This window comes from Equus asinus, chromosome 19 (assembly GCF_041296235.1).
Source record: "Equus asinus isolate D_3611 breed Donkey chromosome 19, EquAss-T2T_v2, whole genome shotgun sequence".
NCBI classification, from domain to species: Eukaryota; Metazoa; Chordata; class Mammalia; order Perissodactyla; family Equidae; genus Equus; species Equus asinus.
The window spans coordinates 7,314,600-7,332,236 of NC_091808.1; the positions used below are offsets into that span (position 1 = coordinate 7,314,600).

Consider the following 17,637-nt stretch of genomic DNA (forward strand, 5'->3'; position numbering starts at 1 on the left):
TAACAGACCTGGTAGCCAAACTCCTAACTGATGACCAAATAATGAACCAAACATGGGAAAGAAGCCTGTTCTTTTCACTCATCCAACCAACCCACAAAGTGCCAGGTGCTCAGACAGGCCCCAGCTCCATCCTTCAAAGCTTACTGTCCAGCAGGAGAGAAAGTTGTCCCTGTGCAAGGGGCCCAAGGAGCCTCTATGCAAAGTGGACAGGGCATCAGGGACCACTCGGGCAAAGAGTGATGCTTGCCAACTCAAACAGCAAACAGGAATGGGGCAGGAGACGGTCGAGATGGAACAAGCCAGGAAAAGGACCAGCATGTGCAAAAGCATCAGGCGTGACAGATGGCCCTGTTTAGAGATGGACACTTGCGTGCCTGTTGGGGACAGATAGCAGGGGTGAAGACTGATGGTATGTTCAAAGGCCAGGTCATGGACGGCCTGGGGGGAAGCGGACAGTCTGGAATTTACCCTGAAAGCTATGGGGAAATACTGAAAGTCTTCCGGAATTTTAAACAGAGCAGTGACATTTTAGAAATATCCCTGTGGCCACAGGGTAGAAACCGGACGGGAGAAGGATTTCTCTGAACACTGGAAGACCAGACGGTCCCTCGCTGCTCAGCCCCTTCGATGAGTGACATCCCCAGAGGCACACGGCCCCACTCAGGCCCCACAAAGGGAGGCCACTGACCCTCATCTACAATCCTGTGTCTCTCAGAAACTCAGGGCTCTACGGGACAATTGTCTTTTTCTTATTTTCTTTTCTAAATTACAAAAGCAATATGTGATCATTGTAACGAGTGAAATATATACCAGATTTTTTTAATTTCTTTTTTTTTATTGAAAGAAAACAAGGTTATATCATAAAAATGTCTGCAATTTGCTTTTTATATTTAACAAAATATTGTCCCTCCGAGTCAATAAATATAGATCTTTTTCTTTTTGATCGCTGCCTATGATTCTGTAGTCTATAACGCACTTTATTGGGTCATTCGCCCATTGATAGGCATCAAACAGTGATCCAGTAAACATCTTTCTTTGTACCTACATCCTTAGGATAGATTCCCGTTGTGAAGGAGTTGGGTCAAGGGTTTGCGTATTTTTGCTATTACTGTTTCATCTCTCTTTCCGAAGAGCTAAGGGCACTTCACACTCCCAGCAGCAAGGCCCATTCCCCAGCATCGTCCCCAGCAAAGGGGCTCCTTTTCATATTTGCTCATCTGATGTGTCCCGGTATCTCACTGTTGGTTTCATCTGACCTTTTCTCTCCACGAGGTTGACCAATTTTTCATACCATTATGGGCCATTTGGATTGTCCTTCTCTGAATTGCATTTCCTCTGTCAATTTTCTACTGGGCCATCTTTCTCTTACCAGTTTGCAGGAGCTCTTTCTATATTAGGAATTAAAAGCCTTTGCTCACCATAGGTCAACATCCCCCCCCAGTCTGTCGTTCACCATGTGACTTCATCGGAGCTATCCTTTACCTTCAACACTTGTTTTATGAAATCAGATGTGTTTATCTTACCTTTCATAGTAACTCGGTTTCTGGTTTTGACTAACGGTTTCTCTTCCACCCCAAGGTTTAACAAATAATTTTTTAATTTGTTTTTTGTTGCTAATTATTCTGTCTGCCTATCTGTGCCAGGATTCATATACTCAAAATGACCACCCACCATAAAGCAACAGCATAAAACTAAAGTACTCCCACCGAAACTATCTCGTGGGGCTCTTTGAAACCCTCCTAAGAGAGATGAAGGGGAAATGAAAAACATGATTCTCTAAAAGTATTAAAGAGAATGGCCAGAGGCAATAAAAACAGTTTAGTGTCCATATCATATTCTCCCCAACTTGATTAGACATGAGCCCCAAAGGAGACTCAGTCTCCTGACTCTGCTCTTTTTGTTTGTAGTTAAACTGAAAAATGTGAAGGAGTAACTAACTACAGGCTGTGTCCTTTAAGGCCTAGAATCCATACCACTGAGTCCACGGAAAATAAGAACCTTGGAGATGAGCTGAACTGCATTGTAGTCAATGTCATGTCAACGTCATGGCGCTCCAGGGAGACTGTGAAATGGATGCTGAACATACAGAGTCTGAACGCCCTGGAGGGTGTTACACGTGCTCGTCTTGGGTGTCAAATAAACTTACAGCACAGCTAATCGGGATACAATGTATTTTTAATACAGTCCCTTTAAGGCCCCACCCCGTCCAGCCCACCAGACTCCTAAAGCTCTACCGTAAGCTCCTCGAGGGTAGACCATGGATGCTTTGCTCCCAGCCCCTCCATCCCTCCTGGCACAGCCAGACACCCAGGGAACTGACTGCACATACCCAAACATGGCGACCAGCAGGTTGACCAGCAGGATGTTGGTGGAGAGCATGTAGATGCACACCAGCGGGATGGTGATCCACTCGGGGAACCGCGGCACGTTGTGCTCGTCCAGCTCCACACACAGCGGCTTGGACTCGTTCCCGGTGAAGGTGCAGTGGGAAAAGTCGTATGTGGTACCTGAGGATGTAGAACCAAGAGGCAAAGTGACGATCCTCTGGAGGGGGCAGTGCAGTGGCATGTGATGATCATGGGATGTGTTGGGCACTGTTCTAAGGTGCTTTATCCAAACAACGTAGAATCACTCATTCATGCATTCAATAGGGATTTATTGAGTAGCTACTATGAGCCAAGGACTTCACCAGGATCAGAGATAAAAGGAAGGGCATGATCTTTGCCCTCAAAGACCTTCCAGCCTCTTTGGGTAGGCAGATAAACAACCACGTATGTTTAAATTTTTAGCCCATGAGAAATGCTAAGAATGACATGCCCACTATGCTCTGTGGATATAAACTGAGGCAACTCATCCAGGAACAGCTTTCCTAAGAAGGAAGGGTCTCTGAATTGAGAGCAAAAGGATGATCAGGAGCCAACTACACGAAGGGGAGAGATGGGCGCCCAGAGCATCCAGAGAGAGAACATCACATGCAAAGGCCCTGTGGTAGGAAGTTGGAAACTTCTGTGGCCATGAGAGAATAAGATGTGCAGCGACCAGACATGTTAATTTTTTTATCTTTATACTAAAAACAGTGGGTAGCCATTAGACTGCATTAAGCAGAGGAATGACACATCAGGTTCTCTCTATTAAAGGACCACTCTGGCCACAGCACAGATCATAACGAGCCAGAGGGCAACATGAGGAGGTTACACTAAGAGCCATGCAGGAAGGCAGTGAGGATGGCTTGTGGGGGTGGCAGTGGGGATGCTAAAATGAGGTTGAATTTCAAAGACATCTAGGAGATAAAGTCAAGTAAAAGTAGCTGATAAACTGGATATGGTGGATGAAATCACAGGAGGTGTCAAGGACGTGACATCAAGGCTTCTGATTTGCGCAACTGCATGAACGGTGGCAACAGACCCTAAATGGGGGGCCTCGGAGGAAGTCCGAGTCTGAAAGGGAGGATGGGGAGCTTTCATTTGCATGTGCTGAGGTGCATCTGAGAAAGCTCAAAGAAGGCAATGGACATAAGCATCTGGCCCTCTGGGAGCTGCTCTGGGCTAGAGAGTCTCCTCCTCCGGGTGTGGGAGTGAGGTCCTGCGGCTGGTGAGACGCCCTGCGGGGAAGATGGGGCTACGCCGGTTTGACCCATAAGAGAATGGAGAGACCGAGAGGTCGAGTCACTTCCCAGGGCACACAGCGCACTCGTGGCTGAGCAGGATTTGAACTCCGCCTGCCACCTGCTCTTTAGGTTACTATGAGCTGCCTCACGAAAGGACTGAAACCACCGACCTGCGGGGTTGTCGCGAGGATGCAATGTGCTCATCTATGAAAAACGGCACGTGCGGACAAGGAATGATAATAACAAAGTGCCTTTCCACCGTTGCGTGGAAAAAGAGCTGTCTCTAAGATCTTGGAAGAGGCCGCAGCGGAGGAGGCCAGAGAGACGGCAGGAGGCCCCGAGGAAAATCGAGAAAACACCAGGGAGCTGAGAAATACGACTAAGAGGGCAGGGAAGACATCAGGATCCTTTTCGGGTGGCAGGACAGAACATGACAAGCCCAGACCATTGTCAGCATCGTAAAGATGCTTTCAACAGCTCATTCAAAACACACACCAGTTTGCACAGGCCCCACGCTTTCCTCATGTAAAATACGTGCGGGCAAATTAATGCCATCTCTGCCACCATTAGCCTTAACGCCATCTTCGTCACCACCGGCCTGCCTCCCCAGCATAGCTGGCAGTGGGCTAACTCTGGAAGTTTAAATTCCCAGGTTCCAATGGAAAATCTTTAATATTGCTTTTTTTTGGAATAACTGGGTGCCCGGTTATATAGGAGAGCATGACTCACGGCACTCATTTCTAAACTCGTGGGGCTTGTTGCTGTCAATTGCTACGTTGCTGCTGAAAATATGAGAAACGCGATTTTTAAAGAGTTTGAAACTGGCAGGCTGAATTTGGGGCACCGTCTGCAAGGCAGACGTAAAATCCCGCTCAGGCACAAAGGAAAGGTTTTGAGGGTTAGGGCTCGCCGTGTGCTTCTGTTACATCCCCAAGGGTCAGCGTGGGGAGCCCCAGAGGCTGGCTCTGGAAGCGACTGCCTCCTGTCCACTGTCCCCGCCCCCCCGGGCCAAGTCAGGCTCACCATCCACGTCACTGGGCACTTGGCCAAACATGGCCAGGTAGGGCTCATAGATGACCGAGCGGAATATCCACCTCCAGCGATACTCGTTCTGCCTGAGGATCCCTTGCCTGGCCACCCCGAAGGCCACCATCCACACAGCGAAGAGGAACAGGAAGAAGAACACGTCTACCAGCTGTCAAGGGAGGACAGGGGAACGGAGTCAGGACTGCGCCAAAGGCGCCTCGTCCCCTCAGTTGACCACAGAGAAGGGCAGAGGTTCCAAGGTCTGGGGAACCCAACTCACCCAGCATTCCCTCACTAATTTTTAAAAAAAAAGGCCATCGTCACCTTTGGGTCTTGGAACATCTCTATTCCAGAGTCGAAACGAACTGATGCATTTTTGCTGCCTCCAAACCAGCTCAGCAATAGAAGCTTTCTGAATGAGAGACCAGCTTGAGAGCAAAAGAGGGCCCTAACTTTGGAGAACTCCGCCTTCTCTACATCTCACGGTGCTCACCTTCTTTAAATCCCTAAATAATGTCCTTCATTTTTTTTTAACAATATAAAAGCTACCCTTATTAGACAAGAATGCACAGTTTAATTCGTTTTAATTTTTTGCACACACAGCATGACTTCATGGTGACGGGATGCCTCAGATATGCTTTGAATTAAAACCACAAACTCAACGATCCTCGGTGTTGGAAGAAAGCTCCAGATGAGCTAATCTGACTCCCATCTGATTTAAAGACAGAAGCACGGGAAGCTGGGGCATCTGGAAAAAAGCTCAGCAAAGCATCCTTGTCAGTGTGTAATTATCTTTCTGGTCCTGGTTGTTAGTGCCGTTGAATGGATTCCAACTCCTGGTGACCCCGTGGACAGCAGAGCAGAGCCCCGTCCAGTCTTTTTGTGCCATCCTCGCCCCTTCCAGCCACCTACCAGACGACACTCTGCTGCCATTCCTAGGGTTTTCAGGGTCAGTGTTTTTGGAAGTGGGTGGCCAGGTCCTTCTTCCTAGTCTGTCTTAGTCTGGAAGCTCCACTGAAACCTGTCCACCATGGGTGACCCTGCTGGTATTTGAAATCTTGGTGGCAGAGCTTTCAGCATCACAGCAACACACAGCCACCACCGTGTGACAACTGACAGCCGGATGGTATGGTTCCCTGACTGGGACAGGAACTCGGGCCACAGCAGTGAGAGCACCTGACCCTAACCACTAGGCCACCATCTTTCTGTTATAGGTCCCTATAAAAAGGGTCTAGTGGTGCTTTGCCTGCATCTATATTACACGGTTGGAAGACTGACGTCCCAGCCTCACTGTGCTTCCAGCTCACCGCACGTCTCTAGACAAACCTACTAGTCTCCTTGGACCCGATTACCCACATCTCTAAAATGGGTATAAAATCTCTATCTTGCCTATGCTCTTAGTGAATTATTAAGACTCAAATGAAAGCTCTTGGTAAAGTGTAAAATCCAAATAAATACAACGGATTGAGTTTCTTTATTCACAATGCACTGAATTACACTGTCTGCTTCTCACAGTTACTTTTTGTTAAATTTTAACCTGGGAGAGGCCCCTGATGAAAACACATCAAAGAAAGCAAACCTTACTGATTGCGAAATGCAAGAGTCACTCTATGGCCAACCCCCCCATCAACAATTAAAGGAACTCAGCATAGCAAGAAGAATGACGACTACCAATGTTCTTTGTACTTACCATCTTCTGCAACATTATAATCTTGGGTCCCAAGTTTCTGCTTACAGTGAAAATGTGGATCAACCTTAGAGTGAATATGATGTAATCCAGGCAAAAAATGACTCGTCCGGAATACAAAGAGGTTTTATTAGAAGGGTGGAGCCTAGGAAAAGAAGGGGAATGGAATCCGTGAGATACTGAAAAAACATTTCAAAGTTTTACTTTGAAAAATGACCAACGTGAAGCACCAGCCGAGAGCCTGGGGACTGACACTGGAAACGGGCCAGGGACATCACCCACCTGTCAGTCACTGAAAACCAAAGGCCATGATCTTCTGCCCTGGTGGACTCCAGTAGCGGCAAGGACAGCACATACAACAAAGCTTTCAGAGATTCCTGCCACTTTAGTCCTTCATCCTCAAATACTGCTGCAGGAACCCAATCTCCGTATCGCTAACTTCCTGGCTCACAGGCTTCTAGAGCGACCCCAGTGCCCACCCCACCCCAACCACCAGACTTGACCCTGCCAGCTTCCCCCTAATGAAACTTACCTCGTTCGCACCAGATCATTTGATTAGCTGACCACCCGCTAATGTGTTAATTGAAAGCCATATGTGCTTGCTAAATGGAATGCTCTAGAAATCATGTCCAACCAACGGTGATTCAAATGCTGGGCCTTTAACCGAAGCCGAAAGGGAAGCTATTGGAGGAGGAAAGTGAGTTCTTCCTCCCTTCAAATCGTAGAGTGAGCGCTCATTGTAAACCGTGTCATTCTGGGTAGGTGTAAATATGAATTGTCAGGCTTCTCTACAAAGGGACACCACTCGATCGGCTCAGCTGGAACCACAAGCTCTGCCTTGAAGCTATCGGGGGAAGGCAGGCCTACAGGGATGCAGCAAAGGCAGTGGGGGCCATGGTTGGGGCATACCCCAATTTCTCTACCACGTGGAGTGCACACTGCTTTTTGCCTTCAACCATAATTTTAGGTTGGTTTTTATGACAGGCTCTGGCTCTGGGACTGAAATATGCTTGTAGCTGGGAGCGCAAGGCCCATAGCCAGCACTCGCGTCAAAGTGAAGCGCATTTTAGAAGATTATATGGCCCCAAATGAAAATGCTGAGCAATATTTAGCATTCTCGTTATTCTCTACTCTCCTCAATTTCTAATTATCTCTCCCCAAATTCTATACGCATGAAGAGAAAAATGATGAACCCCTTTTCAATTACAGATCACCAGGAGAGGGGAGGAGATGAGACAGGACGTTATGCCAAACAAGCTGTGTCTCGAAGGGGCAGAGACGATGGTCTTTTGCAATGATCTGTAACGGCGGGGGATGGCGGGGGGGCGGGCTTATCGTGGGCTCAAAACGTCAAAGATCTTTCCTTCACCTTTTCTCCCAAAAGCATCAGAAACACCTATAAGTGGGACAAGTCTTGCGGGCTACTCACCGGAATGCAATTCCTGCTATGAAGTAAAAAAGACCAAGTGTGTCCATAACGTTCCACAAGTCGGTAAAATAATTCACCCCATTAACGTACCACTGCACACAGAAAGGGACAGAGAGAGGACATAAGCAGCTTGGAAACATCAACCACTGCCAGATTTGTTAATGTTCACACAGTTTTTTCCAGATCCTTTTTGAGCCAATGACGGCTGAAGTGAAGCCTACCACAGGCCCCATGCTATTCCAGGGGCACTGGAAAGTGGTCCAAGGGCAGACGGCCAGCAAGTGGCGGGCCTCAGGGTTCTGAATCTTAGGTGCCTCTCCCCAGCATCACCCTTCTTCTTTAGGGCCCACAGAGATCCTACAACTTGAGACTTGGAAGGGATGCAAGAAACATCATGGGTTTCTCAAGAAGTACCTCCTTTCATTCACTTAAAAATGCAACTAGCGACTTCAGTGGGCCAAGGAAGTGAGGATGTTATGAAATCAAGCACCAAAGAAATACTAAAATCGCCCGGATTTCAGCAGTCCCAGTTTGACCACATTCCACTGTGGGATGGCTGAACTCGTGGGCTCAGAAATGGAGTCCATTTGAGTGGGCCCAGAGACACTGATTGCCACCCACCAAGGATCATTTGCAAGACAGGGTGGTTGGCACGAGCCCTACCTGCCACCTGCTCCCCCTCTGAACCTCTGGTCTGGGAGGCAGGGAAGCACAGGTCAACCCGCCCACCCCAGCCTGACTCAGCTCCGCCCACAGGACTTTCAGAATCCTGGCCTGAGTGATGGGAGAAACTCTAAGGAGCTCAATTCTGGGGCTCAGTGGCACCACTGCAATGAGAAAACATTCTTTTTTTTTTAATGAATAGAAGCCTTTTATCTGAATGGAATGCCAGAGATAGGCTATATTTATAAAACACCAGGACCATATTTCATCTTATCTTTTAGGATTTGGGGATTCAATGGGCCTCAAGATTGAGCAGTGTTTTCCATGAAGAGATGATGGAACTTATCCCATTGTACATAAACATCCACAATCTGTTTAATGGACATTGGCACTTATTGACTGCCTTGGTTAAAAATTCCAATTTAGCAAATCGACATCCTCTGCTGGGGAAGGAGACAGGAAATACTGAAAGGTACACTTTTGACATTCAGATACAATCTAAAACAGCTAACATCCTGTTTGGTTTGGTTTTTCTCTAACAAGTGTGAAGTAGGTTAATTAAGACAGCACCAGGCCAGTGGAACTGTGAGTTAGGAGGAAACCAATCAAATGGAGGATTCCAAACACAGGAGGCCACAGACAAGAAGAGAAACAGCGACCCCGAGTGTCGGATTCCTTTAATGACAAGGATCATCAAGACCGTGTTCTGCAGACTCGCTCAGGGAACACAGAATCAGAGCTGTCCAGCTGGCAAAGATCTCAAATGGCAGAGCTGGACTTGAACCCACACTCCTAACCCCAAGCAAGCACAGGGTGCTTCCCAAACCATCACCTTAACACACTGTCAGGCTGAGCTAAAACTGGCCCATTCAAAAGCAACGTTGAAAAAGGAGAAGAAACACTTAGACCAAGTGCTATGTGCTCATTGTCACCCTCCGTATCAAACGCCACCCACTATGAAGGTTGACAGACAGCTGGGACCCTGTGGGCACGACTTCCTCCAGGCAGACCCCAGGAATGACTAGCACCTCCACGGCCCTCTTCCCTCCCCCGAGGTCCCTGCCCACCGTCTGCTCCAACTCGGCATCCTGCTCAGTGTCCCTCCCGGGCAACCCCTCATGCAACACCTGCCCAGGGCCCACCCTTCTCCAAGCACAATGCAGCTGCCCTGTCTCCTTCCTGCACGACCCGAATAAATGACTTAGTAGTTAAATGGACATCTGAACTTGTACCGAGATGTCTGTGACTTCAGGACCTCAACTCCTCTAGGCCACCCTCCCTGTAAACGTGAGGCTCACGCACCCAATGCTCTGCTCCTCTCCTTGAAAGCTCCCAGGAATGACCCTACTTGTCATCTTGAACTAGTAGGAAGCGTCATCATGACAGAGATATTTGCCCATTTGGCTCATTGCTGTATCCCCAGTGGCTAGAACAGTGCCTGGCACATAGTAGGTACTTAATAAATATTTATTGAAAGAAAGAATACATGAATGAAGTATTTGGCTTAAGCCAAGATGTGTCTCTTTGCACCTTTCATCCAGGCCAGGCTCTGCCTTCTAAAGCAACCCAGAGGAAGTCTTCTTTCTAGGCCTCATGGCTTCCTTAGGCGCCTGGAGGAACCAAATAATATTTGGCCTGGAACGGCAGCTTCTGTGTCTGAATGCAAGGCATTAAGGCCTAGGCAGGGTCAGGAATGACACTGACAGAGAAATGGTTTGGAGCGTGAGTGAGGGGTGGAAGGAAGCAGAGAAAGGATGTTTTACTTTCTACCAACCATTCCAAGAAGGAGCCACCAAAGCAGCCTCTGCTCAGAAGGCTATCCCTGGGCCCCTTCGTGCCACGTACTCCTCATCTGCCCGGCTCTGGTCTCATGAGCCACTATCTTGACCCCCCCACTCACTGTCAGTCATAGCCCAGCTCTGGGTTGAATCATGAAGAACCCCCTTGTCAATTCATTTGTTAAAAAACATGCACACACTTCCAAGAAACACATAGACATCAGCTCCTGAGCTTGCCCCCAGGGACCAAAGATAGATAAGAAACAAACATGTGGATCAGGTTATTTCCGTGCCGCCCAATTCTGGGCAACAACAGAGAAGTGTCAGGAGCTGGAGAAGCAGAAGGAATTCCCTGGGGAGGTGATGCTGGCTGAGCTGTACGAGGCCCACGTGTCAGGCATCCCAGCCTCTCGCTCCTCTTAATAACCTCTTACAGTAGAAAAACTGCCCATTTAAGGGCAAGGAACCAGAAGATTAGAGAAGTTAAGTAAATTACCACCGTCCACTTGCAATTCCTGCTGTTTTCCCTCCTCCCTCCTTTTCTCTGTCTCTCTGCTTATTTATGCTAATGACTTATTTCCCCACTGGGCTGTGAACTCACTGCTACTTGATTCTATTCAGTGACTTCATTTAAGATGTCAGGCTGGTCAATTGAGGTGAAGAAACCAGAGCCAGGACGCGTGTTGTCAAGTTCACACAACCCGCACACTTTTTTTGACCCCTACACCGCTCCCCCATCATATCCACTAAAGCCCACGGACTTCGGGTTCATGTGTGTGACTCAAACCGCCAGGGGCTGCTCAGAGTCCTGTGTGACCTTCCAGTGGCCCCGCTGCCTCTGCCAGGAGTGGGAGGGCTGCCCTCAACGTCCACCGACTCCCATAGACCAGTCAAGATCCTTGGGCACAAAGCCCACTATCAGGAGGACACTGGCGGCCGAAAGGGCCTCCCCTGACCACAGAGGATGAGAGGGCTGCCGGCCTCTCAGATGGTGTGAGATTCAGGCCTTCCTCTTCCAGTGCGACAAAGCCCTCCAACCTGGCCCTTTGAGACCCTTCTCTGCCAAAGCTAAACTGGGAACGCTGTCTCTTCCTCTTTGATGTGGCTTGGAGAAGTGGTCAACCATGCCCAGGAGTGAAGGAAAGCGAAGAGGCCAGGGTCCCAGAACCGACCACACCATTTGCAGAGAAGGGAACACGCGTGACCCCATGCAGAGCCAGCTCCTAGGAAGACGGAACTCAGGAGGTTCTTGGTTAACTCTCTCACATTGGCCTGGGCCCACTCCTGTTTTAAGTGCTGGCTCTCTGTCCATCTTTCTCTACTCCCCTCAAACAGGATACTTTCACCCCTTGCTGCTGACACACAGTGAGTCAAAAAGATAATTAGCAAGTGAAAGATGACAACCAAGAGAAAGACTATATGGAAGCCACTGTGGGCTGAATTATGGTCCCCCCACAAATTCATCCACTGAAGTCTTAGCCCCCAGGACCTCAGAATGTGACCTTGTTTGGAAATAGCGTCCTTGTAGATGTAACTAGTTAAAATGAGGTCACACTGGAGTAGAGTGAGCCCCTGACTCGATATGACTGGTGTCCTTAAGGCACTGGAAAATTTGGACACAGACATGCACACAAGAATAAAGCCACGTGGGAATGAGGACAGGGATCAAGTGATGCACCTACAAACCAAGGAACGGCAAAGATGGCCAGCAAATCTCCAGATACCAGGAGAGAGGCCTGGAAGAGATTCTCCCTCATGGCTCTCAGAAGGAACCAACCCTGCCGACAACTTGATCTTGGACTTCAGGCCTCCAGAACAATGAGACAATGAACTTCTGTTCTTTAAGCCCCGCTACCGGTGGTCCTTTGTCACAGCGGCCCTAGCAGACTAATACAGAAAGCATGGCTTGGACTGAGCTGTGACAGCATGAGCTAGTGCGTGGGGCTCCCAGGGGCTGATCTGAAGTCGTTGACATCCTCTGCACACCAGCACAACTCTGTCTTTGGGAGAGCTATTGGGAGACAAAGCCCACGACCTTGCCGTGCTCAACACTGACTTGTGTCATATATGTTACTCTTCCTCCATCTCCACCCCCCTCCACCCACATCTGTACCTCCCACCTATGAGGCAGACCCAGGGCCCTCCCACCTCTGGTGCCCATGGCAGACATCACTAATTGATCAAGACATCCTCTTGCTGAGAACAAACAGAGCCTCGGAATCTTTCTCAACTCAGGACTCCTAGAAGCCACAAAAAAATTCTATCAGAGTTGGCATGATGGTTGAAACCAATTTAGGATTCCCATCCTAGGCAGTCACTGTGTGGGGTCAAGAACAGCATTCTCTGCCCCTCCAAACCTCTTGTTGTGCTTGTCATAGTATCTCATACACTCTGAGCACTTAGGCCGTCCTTGTTGAATGGATATGGTGTTGGGTTTGGGCTCAGAAGGGACAACAGAAGTGACGGCAACAGCAGTTCTCAAAAAATTTGTAAACTACGAAGTCTAAAAGGATTTTCTCGTGTGACCTTTCCTAATGGTTTAAGGACAGCACCATCCGTATTTATTTATTCAATCATCACTAACTGAGCACCAGCTATGTGCCAGGGTGGGCTAAAGTTTTGGATTCAGTGGTAGAGAGTGGATGCCAAAACACGTGGATCCCAAGAAACTACTGAAAAGCAGCATGAATAATTCACACAAACTCCCTGAAATGCACAGGGACTTCAATGACTTTCAAACACCATCACTCTGATACACTGGGTATTAAGATGCTCTTAGCTCGAAAGTCTTCCCAAGTCCCCTGCCACTCTCATGCTGCCTCCCCCAGTGATGGTAGTGGCAGGAACACAAATGGCTCCTGACGATGGGAGTGGGTTTACAGTCCAACATCAATCTGCTTTTTGAACACATTCCCGGTCCTGAGGAATTCATCTCCATCAATTAACGTTAATTAGAGAACAAAGAGTGTGCCTGGTGCTAAGAGAGCTCACTGGAGTGCTGAGATGCTGCAAATGCATCTGCATGGGCGACCACCTAACAAGAACGTTGATTTTGAGAAAAGAATGACTTTGGGACTTCAGAAGCAACTTCTGCTCCTCCTTGGCATTAGGAAGACGCTGCCCACTGAGGAAAGGAGGAGGGGCCCTATGTGGGAGCTGTCCTACCTGTCTCACTTCATCACAGAACAGGACGAAGACCAGAGCGTAGAGGACCAGCTCGGGGGGGTGGGGCACGGAGTGAAAATCCATGAGCAGCACGTAGGCAAAGAGCAGAAGGAAGGCAATATAGAAGACCACGTTCCACGAGAAGACCACAAAAGGGGAGGTGAAGAATGCCACGAAGTACCACAGAAGCTTCTTATGCTTGTCAATGGGCTTCTTCCTGGACCTAGAGGTGAGAGCATCGTTACCATCCTTGGAAACATCACTAGGTAGACTATAATTCTCCTTCTGAACATGGATGAGTATAGACCACAACTGCCGTGGGGGAGGAGGGGCGCGTCAAAATTTTGTTCTAAGGTTGGCCCGGCCCAAATTCAGCCCTTGGCATTTCATGATGAACAAATTCAAATTCTGCCTTGGAGATTGAAGACATGGCCCTCCCTCTACTTGTTTGAAATCAAACCAGGGGAAAGTCAGGGGAGATGCCAGACCTAATTTGTAGGCACTAGAGCAAATACCTCACAATGCTGGACACAAGGGCACACACACACACGCGCGTGGATGCATGTACACACACGCACACTCACACACACGATTATGTGCCTCCATTTCATACCTAAATGAGATAAAGCCACAGGCGACCAAGGGAATAATAAACAGACACAGGATAATCTTCCAGTTCTTGGTGTCTCGGGAAATCTCTCCATACCATTGCTTGGAAAGAAAATTCTACAGGAAAAACAAAGACAAAGCACACGGGTCCTTATTAATGCCATGAAATGTGGGATGGTCTGCACCCTTTTTTCCCAGCCCTTGAACTTCCCCTAAATGAACCCCTCTCTGCATTAAAGTCCTTATTCTTTTCTATTAGATGCCTGGATTCTAAGGGCTGTTGGATCTGCAGTCCTTCCCTAAGCTGGCTTCTGGGAACTTTACAACAGCTGGTATGAGTCCAAATTCACTAAACCTATAATTTTTAACCAACTCTAATTCTTACTATGTAAATTTAAACAAGTGTCTTCCTAGCTCCTTTCTCCTTAACGATCGCGAATTCACACACACGTCCAGTGCTACCTGCAGTCCCCAAGGACTCATTTCTGGAGGCAGACAGGTGGGAAGGGAGAGACCACTGGTGTCTCAACATCGATTTGAGCTGAAATGCATGAAAAAGCTTTGCCCAGGCGATACCGACCCCTGACAGATGGGGCGAGGGCCTCCCACGAAGGTGGGAGTTAGACAGCTGAGGTTGTATTTTCAGTCAACAAAAAAGGGTGAGCATAGACTAGACCACATCAAAGAAACACACAGCTCTCAAAAAAGAACGGTCGGAAGGAGGCTGGTGTGTCTCGTGGCAGAGCAAGGGGAAGCCTGGGCCCTTCGAGCGCTGGCCCATGGGGCTAGCACCAGCACGGGCCACCCACGCCTGGGCACTTCTTTCTAAGAGAAGACAGCTTCTCCTTCAAGCCCTGCCACACTCTGCCTGAGCTGTGGCAGCTGGGAACGTGCTTGGCCCATGAGGGACAACCCCCAACAAATGGCAGACTGTAGTTGGTGGGTAAATGCCAGCTTCTTTGTGTTTGGATGGGCAACCCTGGGGCAGGTCCCACGCAGTCCTCCGAAGTCCCTAGCAGTGTTGAGTCATAGTTGTGCACAGTGACAACTGCTCCTTAGCACGCCTGTGTCTGCTTCCTTCCCTTCCCGGTCTCCCTGCCCCCTCTCCCCTCCTGTGCTTCCTGGGCTCGCCTCCAGAGCAAACTACTTGCATTCAAATCCTTGCTCTGGAGTCTGCTCCGGGGGGCGCCAATCAAAGACAGGTAATGTCCAGTGTTCCTCACTGTCACATTCCTGCCAGGGTGAGGAGCACAGTAGGCCCTCCCCCATAGGCCCCTCTGTCCAAGAAAGCTCTTCCCTAGCTTGGGTTCCACAGCCACCAGCAACATCTGACCCCACATGGTAGTCTGCCTACAGGAAGCAAACTCGCTGGTCCCGTGAGCCTGGCAGGGAGATTGTCCGTGAACATCAATGAACTGGCACTTGGTTGAAACTCTTGGGACTGGTGAACTTGGAGGGGAGCAATGAGTCAGTCTTTCCAGGGCCCAAAGCTCTGGGACACCAATAAGATGGGGTTTGGGGTCTAAGAAGCTGTGAGCAGAAAGTGGCTGCCCGGACACCCCACCCCGTCTCCCAGGAAACCCCAAAGACGAGGCCGGCCTCGCTCTAGCCCACAGTGGTGCAGGGGCTAAAATGGAGCAATAACAAGACTCCTTCATTGCGTGTTCCTCATCATAGATGACCACACTCATTTAACCCATCGTAGCTGCAGTAGCAAACAGATTTTTTCATAAACACTGAGCTAATGATTAGCTGCCTTGTATAATGGAAAGTCCATGAGATGGACAATCACCATGGGATCAAATCCCAGCACTGCTACTTCTTAGTAGCAACTTGGGGAAGGTTCCAGAACCTCTCTGAGCTCCTGAGTCCTCTTCAGTAAAATGGGATGACATCCACCTCCGCCCGTGTTGTGACGATGAAACGTGATAAAATGTGTAATGGGTGTGGCAGACAAGTTTGAGTCCGTCCATCTTTTCCCTACCTACCTCCTCCTACCCAGACCCCTCCCACTGGGATTCTGGGTGGAAAATCTCCCCTCCAAAACCTGAGGCACCAGGTGCAAATCACTATTAATTTGATTCCATGCAGGAAACCTCTACACTGGCTTTACCCACTTCATACTAGTTTCTCTACCGCCATTTCCACTAAAAATAGCTGTAAAAGTCACAGCTAACACCAAGGGCTGGCACCTTCGATGCAGTATCTCATTGAATCCTCACAGCAACCCCTCCTTCAACTCCTAGTATGCCCATTTTACAGATGAGAAAATTAAGGCTCAGAGAGCTTGTGAAACCAGCCCATCAGCACACACCTAGTCAGAGATACAGTGGATGGAGACCCAGAGACCGAGCGGTGGGATCCAGACACCGAGCTCATAATTATGGTACCATACTGTTCACTTTGTGGAAACTCAAAGAATATTCTCTCTCGTGCACCATCTCCTGAGGCAAGGATCTCTACAGATGTCTAGATGCTGCCATCTCCCGTAACATCGCCCAACTTCTCCTGCTACAGCTTTTATGTTGGAGGAGAAGGTTGGTTTGTTTTTTTGAAGGTCTGTTTTTAATATCGTATTTTTTTAATGCTGCTAATGGCATCTGATGTCAAAGGCCCATTTCTGGACGTGAGGTTGGGTGCCTGTACGTTGCTTACCTGGACCCCGGGCTGAGCAATGAAATGCTGGTCTGTTGCCTCCACCGCCAGCTCCAGACAGTTGCTTCCACCCCATGCTTCACAGGAGTAGACCAGCAGCTGTTCGGCCAGGTCCTCGTCGTTGCTGTAACACTCCGTGAACAGCTCTACAGTGTCACGATCACCAGAGAGAGGGAAGCTGGAGGCAGGGCTGGCAGACACACGAACTGTCTTGCCCCCACCCCTCCCAACCAAGCCCTGACTTCAGGAAAAGCCTGGGTGTGAGCATCCTGGTTTATAAGAGGCATAGAGGATGCCAGCACAAGGTACTTCTTCCCTGAACAAGGCCTTTTCTTTAGGCACACCATACCCCTCACAGCTCCTCATGGCAGCAGACGTCAATAAAAACTCATCAGTAACAAACCATCTGTGTGCCTGACCCAGGGGTCTGGGGTCTTCCGTCAGTAGATGCACGTGAAACTGGCAGGCTAATTCATTAGCTTGCAAGTCAAGTAAAACCTCAGATGTGTCACAATTTCTTAACAGCATCCCCAAAACAAAACACCCGAAAGCTCCCTGTGGCATCAAGTTACTTAGACCTGGCCTGGGTTGGCCCTGGGCGGTTGTGGGATGAGAGCCCACATTTTCCCACTTTCTTGGAAAAGTCAGTAAGTGCCAGGAGCAAGGGGCATCTGGCTTTTGCCACAATGTGTGCACCCATGACCATGTGATCTGCAGGTGGGAGCTTGGCCATGCCACTGACCACCATCAGGCCTGTGAGTGCCATGGGCACATGTGTGTGGCATCCTTCTCCTGGAGGCTTACCCACTGCGCGGGTCTCGTACTCATTTGCCAGCTCCTCAGACTCCCCAGCAGCATTGATGTCATTCTTCACCTTGGCCAGAGTCTTCAGAAGCTTGCTGGCTCCCAGGGCCGCCAGAGTACAGCCTCTGGTCTTTTGGAGGAGTGGAGAACGTTCAGGTTAATTCATGATCCTTTGAAGTGATCGAGTCAACATTAATGTCAGGTGAGGGTGAAC

At 49.0% G+C, this 17,637-nt stretch overlaps 1 protein-coding gene across 2 annotated transcripts in view; it reads right to left on the minus strand.

Moving 5' to 3' along the window:
• The window catches only part of TRPM8 (transient receptor potential cation channel subfamily M member 8), an 81,611-nt gene that overhangs the window by 26,847 nt on the left and 37,127 nt on the right, over nt 1–17,637 (minus strand). The window contains exons 13-20 of one of the 2 annotated variants that reach the window (XM_014862582.3): nt 17,424–17,553; nt 16,620–16,765; nt 13,969–14,081; nt 13,356–13,572; nt 7,750–7,841; nt 6,324–6,465; nt 4,631–4,802; nt 2,330–2,507 (exon numbers count right to left, since the gene is read on the minus strand). In XM_014862582.3, the coding sequence (XP_014718068.3) occupies nt 2,330–2,507; nt 4,631–4,802; nt 6,324–6,465; nt 7,750–7,841; nt 13,356–13,572; nt 13,969–14,081; nt 16,620–16,765; nt 17,424–17,553 (1,190 nt within the window). Of the gene's footprint in view, nt 1–2,329; nt 2,508–4,630; nt 4,803–6,323; nt 6,466–7,749; nt 7,842–13,355; nt 13,579–13,968; nt 14,082–16,619; nt 16,766–17,423; nt 17,554–17,637 lie in introns of both variants that reach the window. The other variant, XM_070489349.1, reaches the window with a different exon arrangement.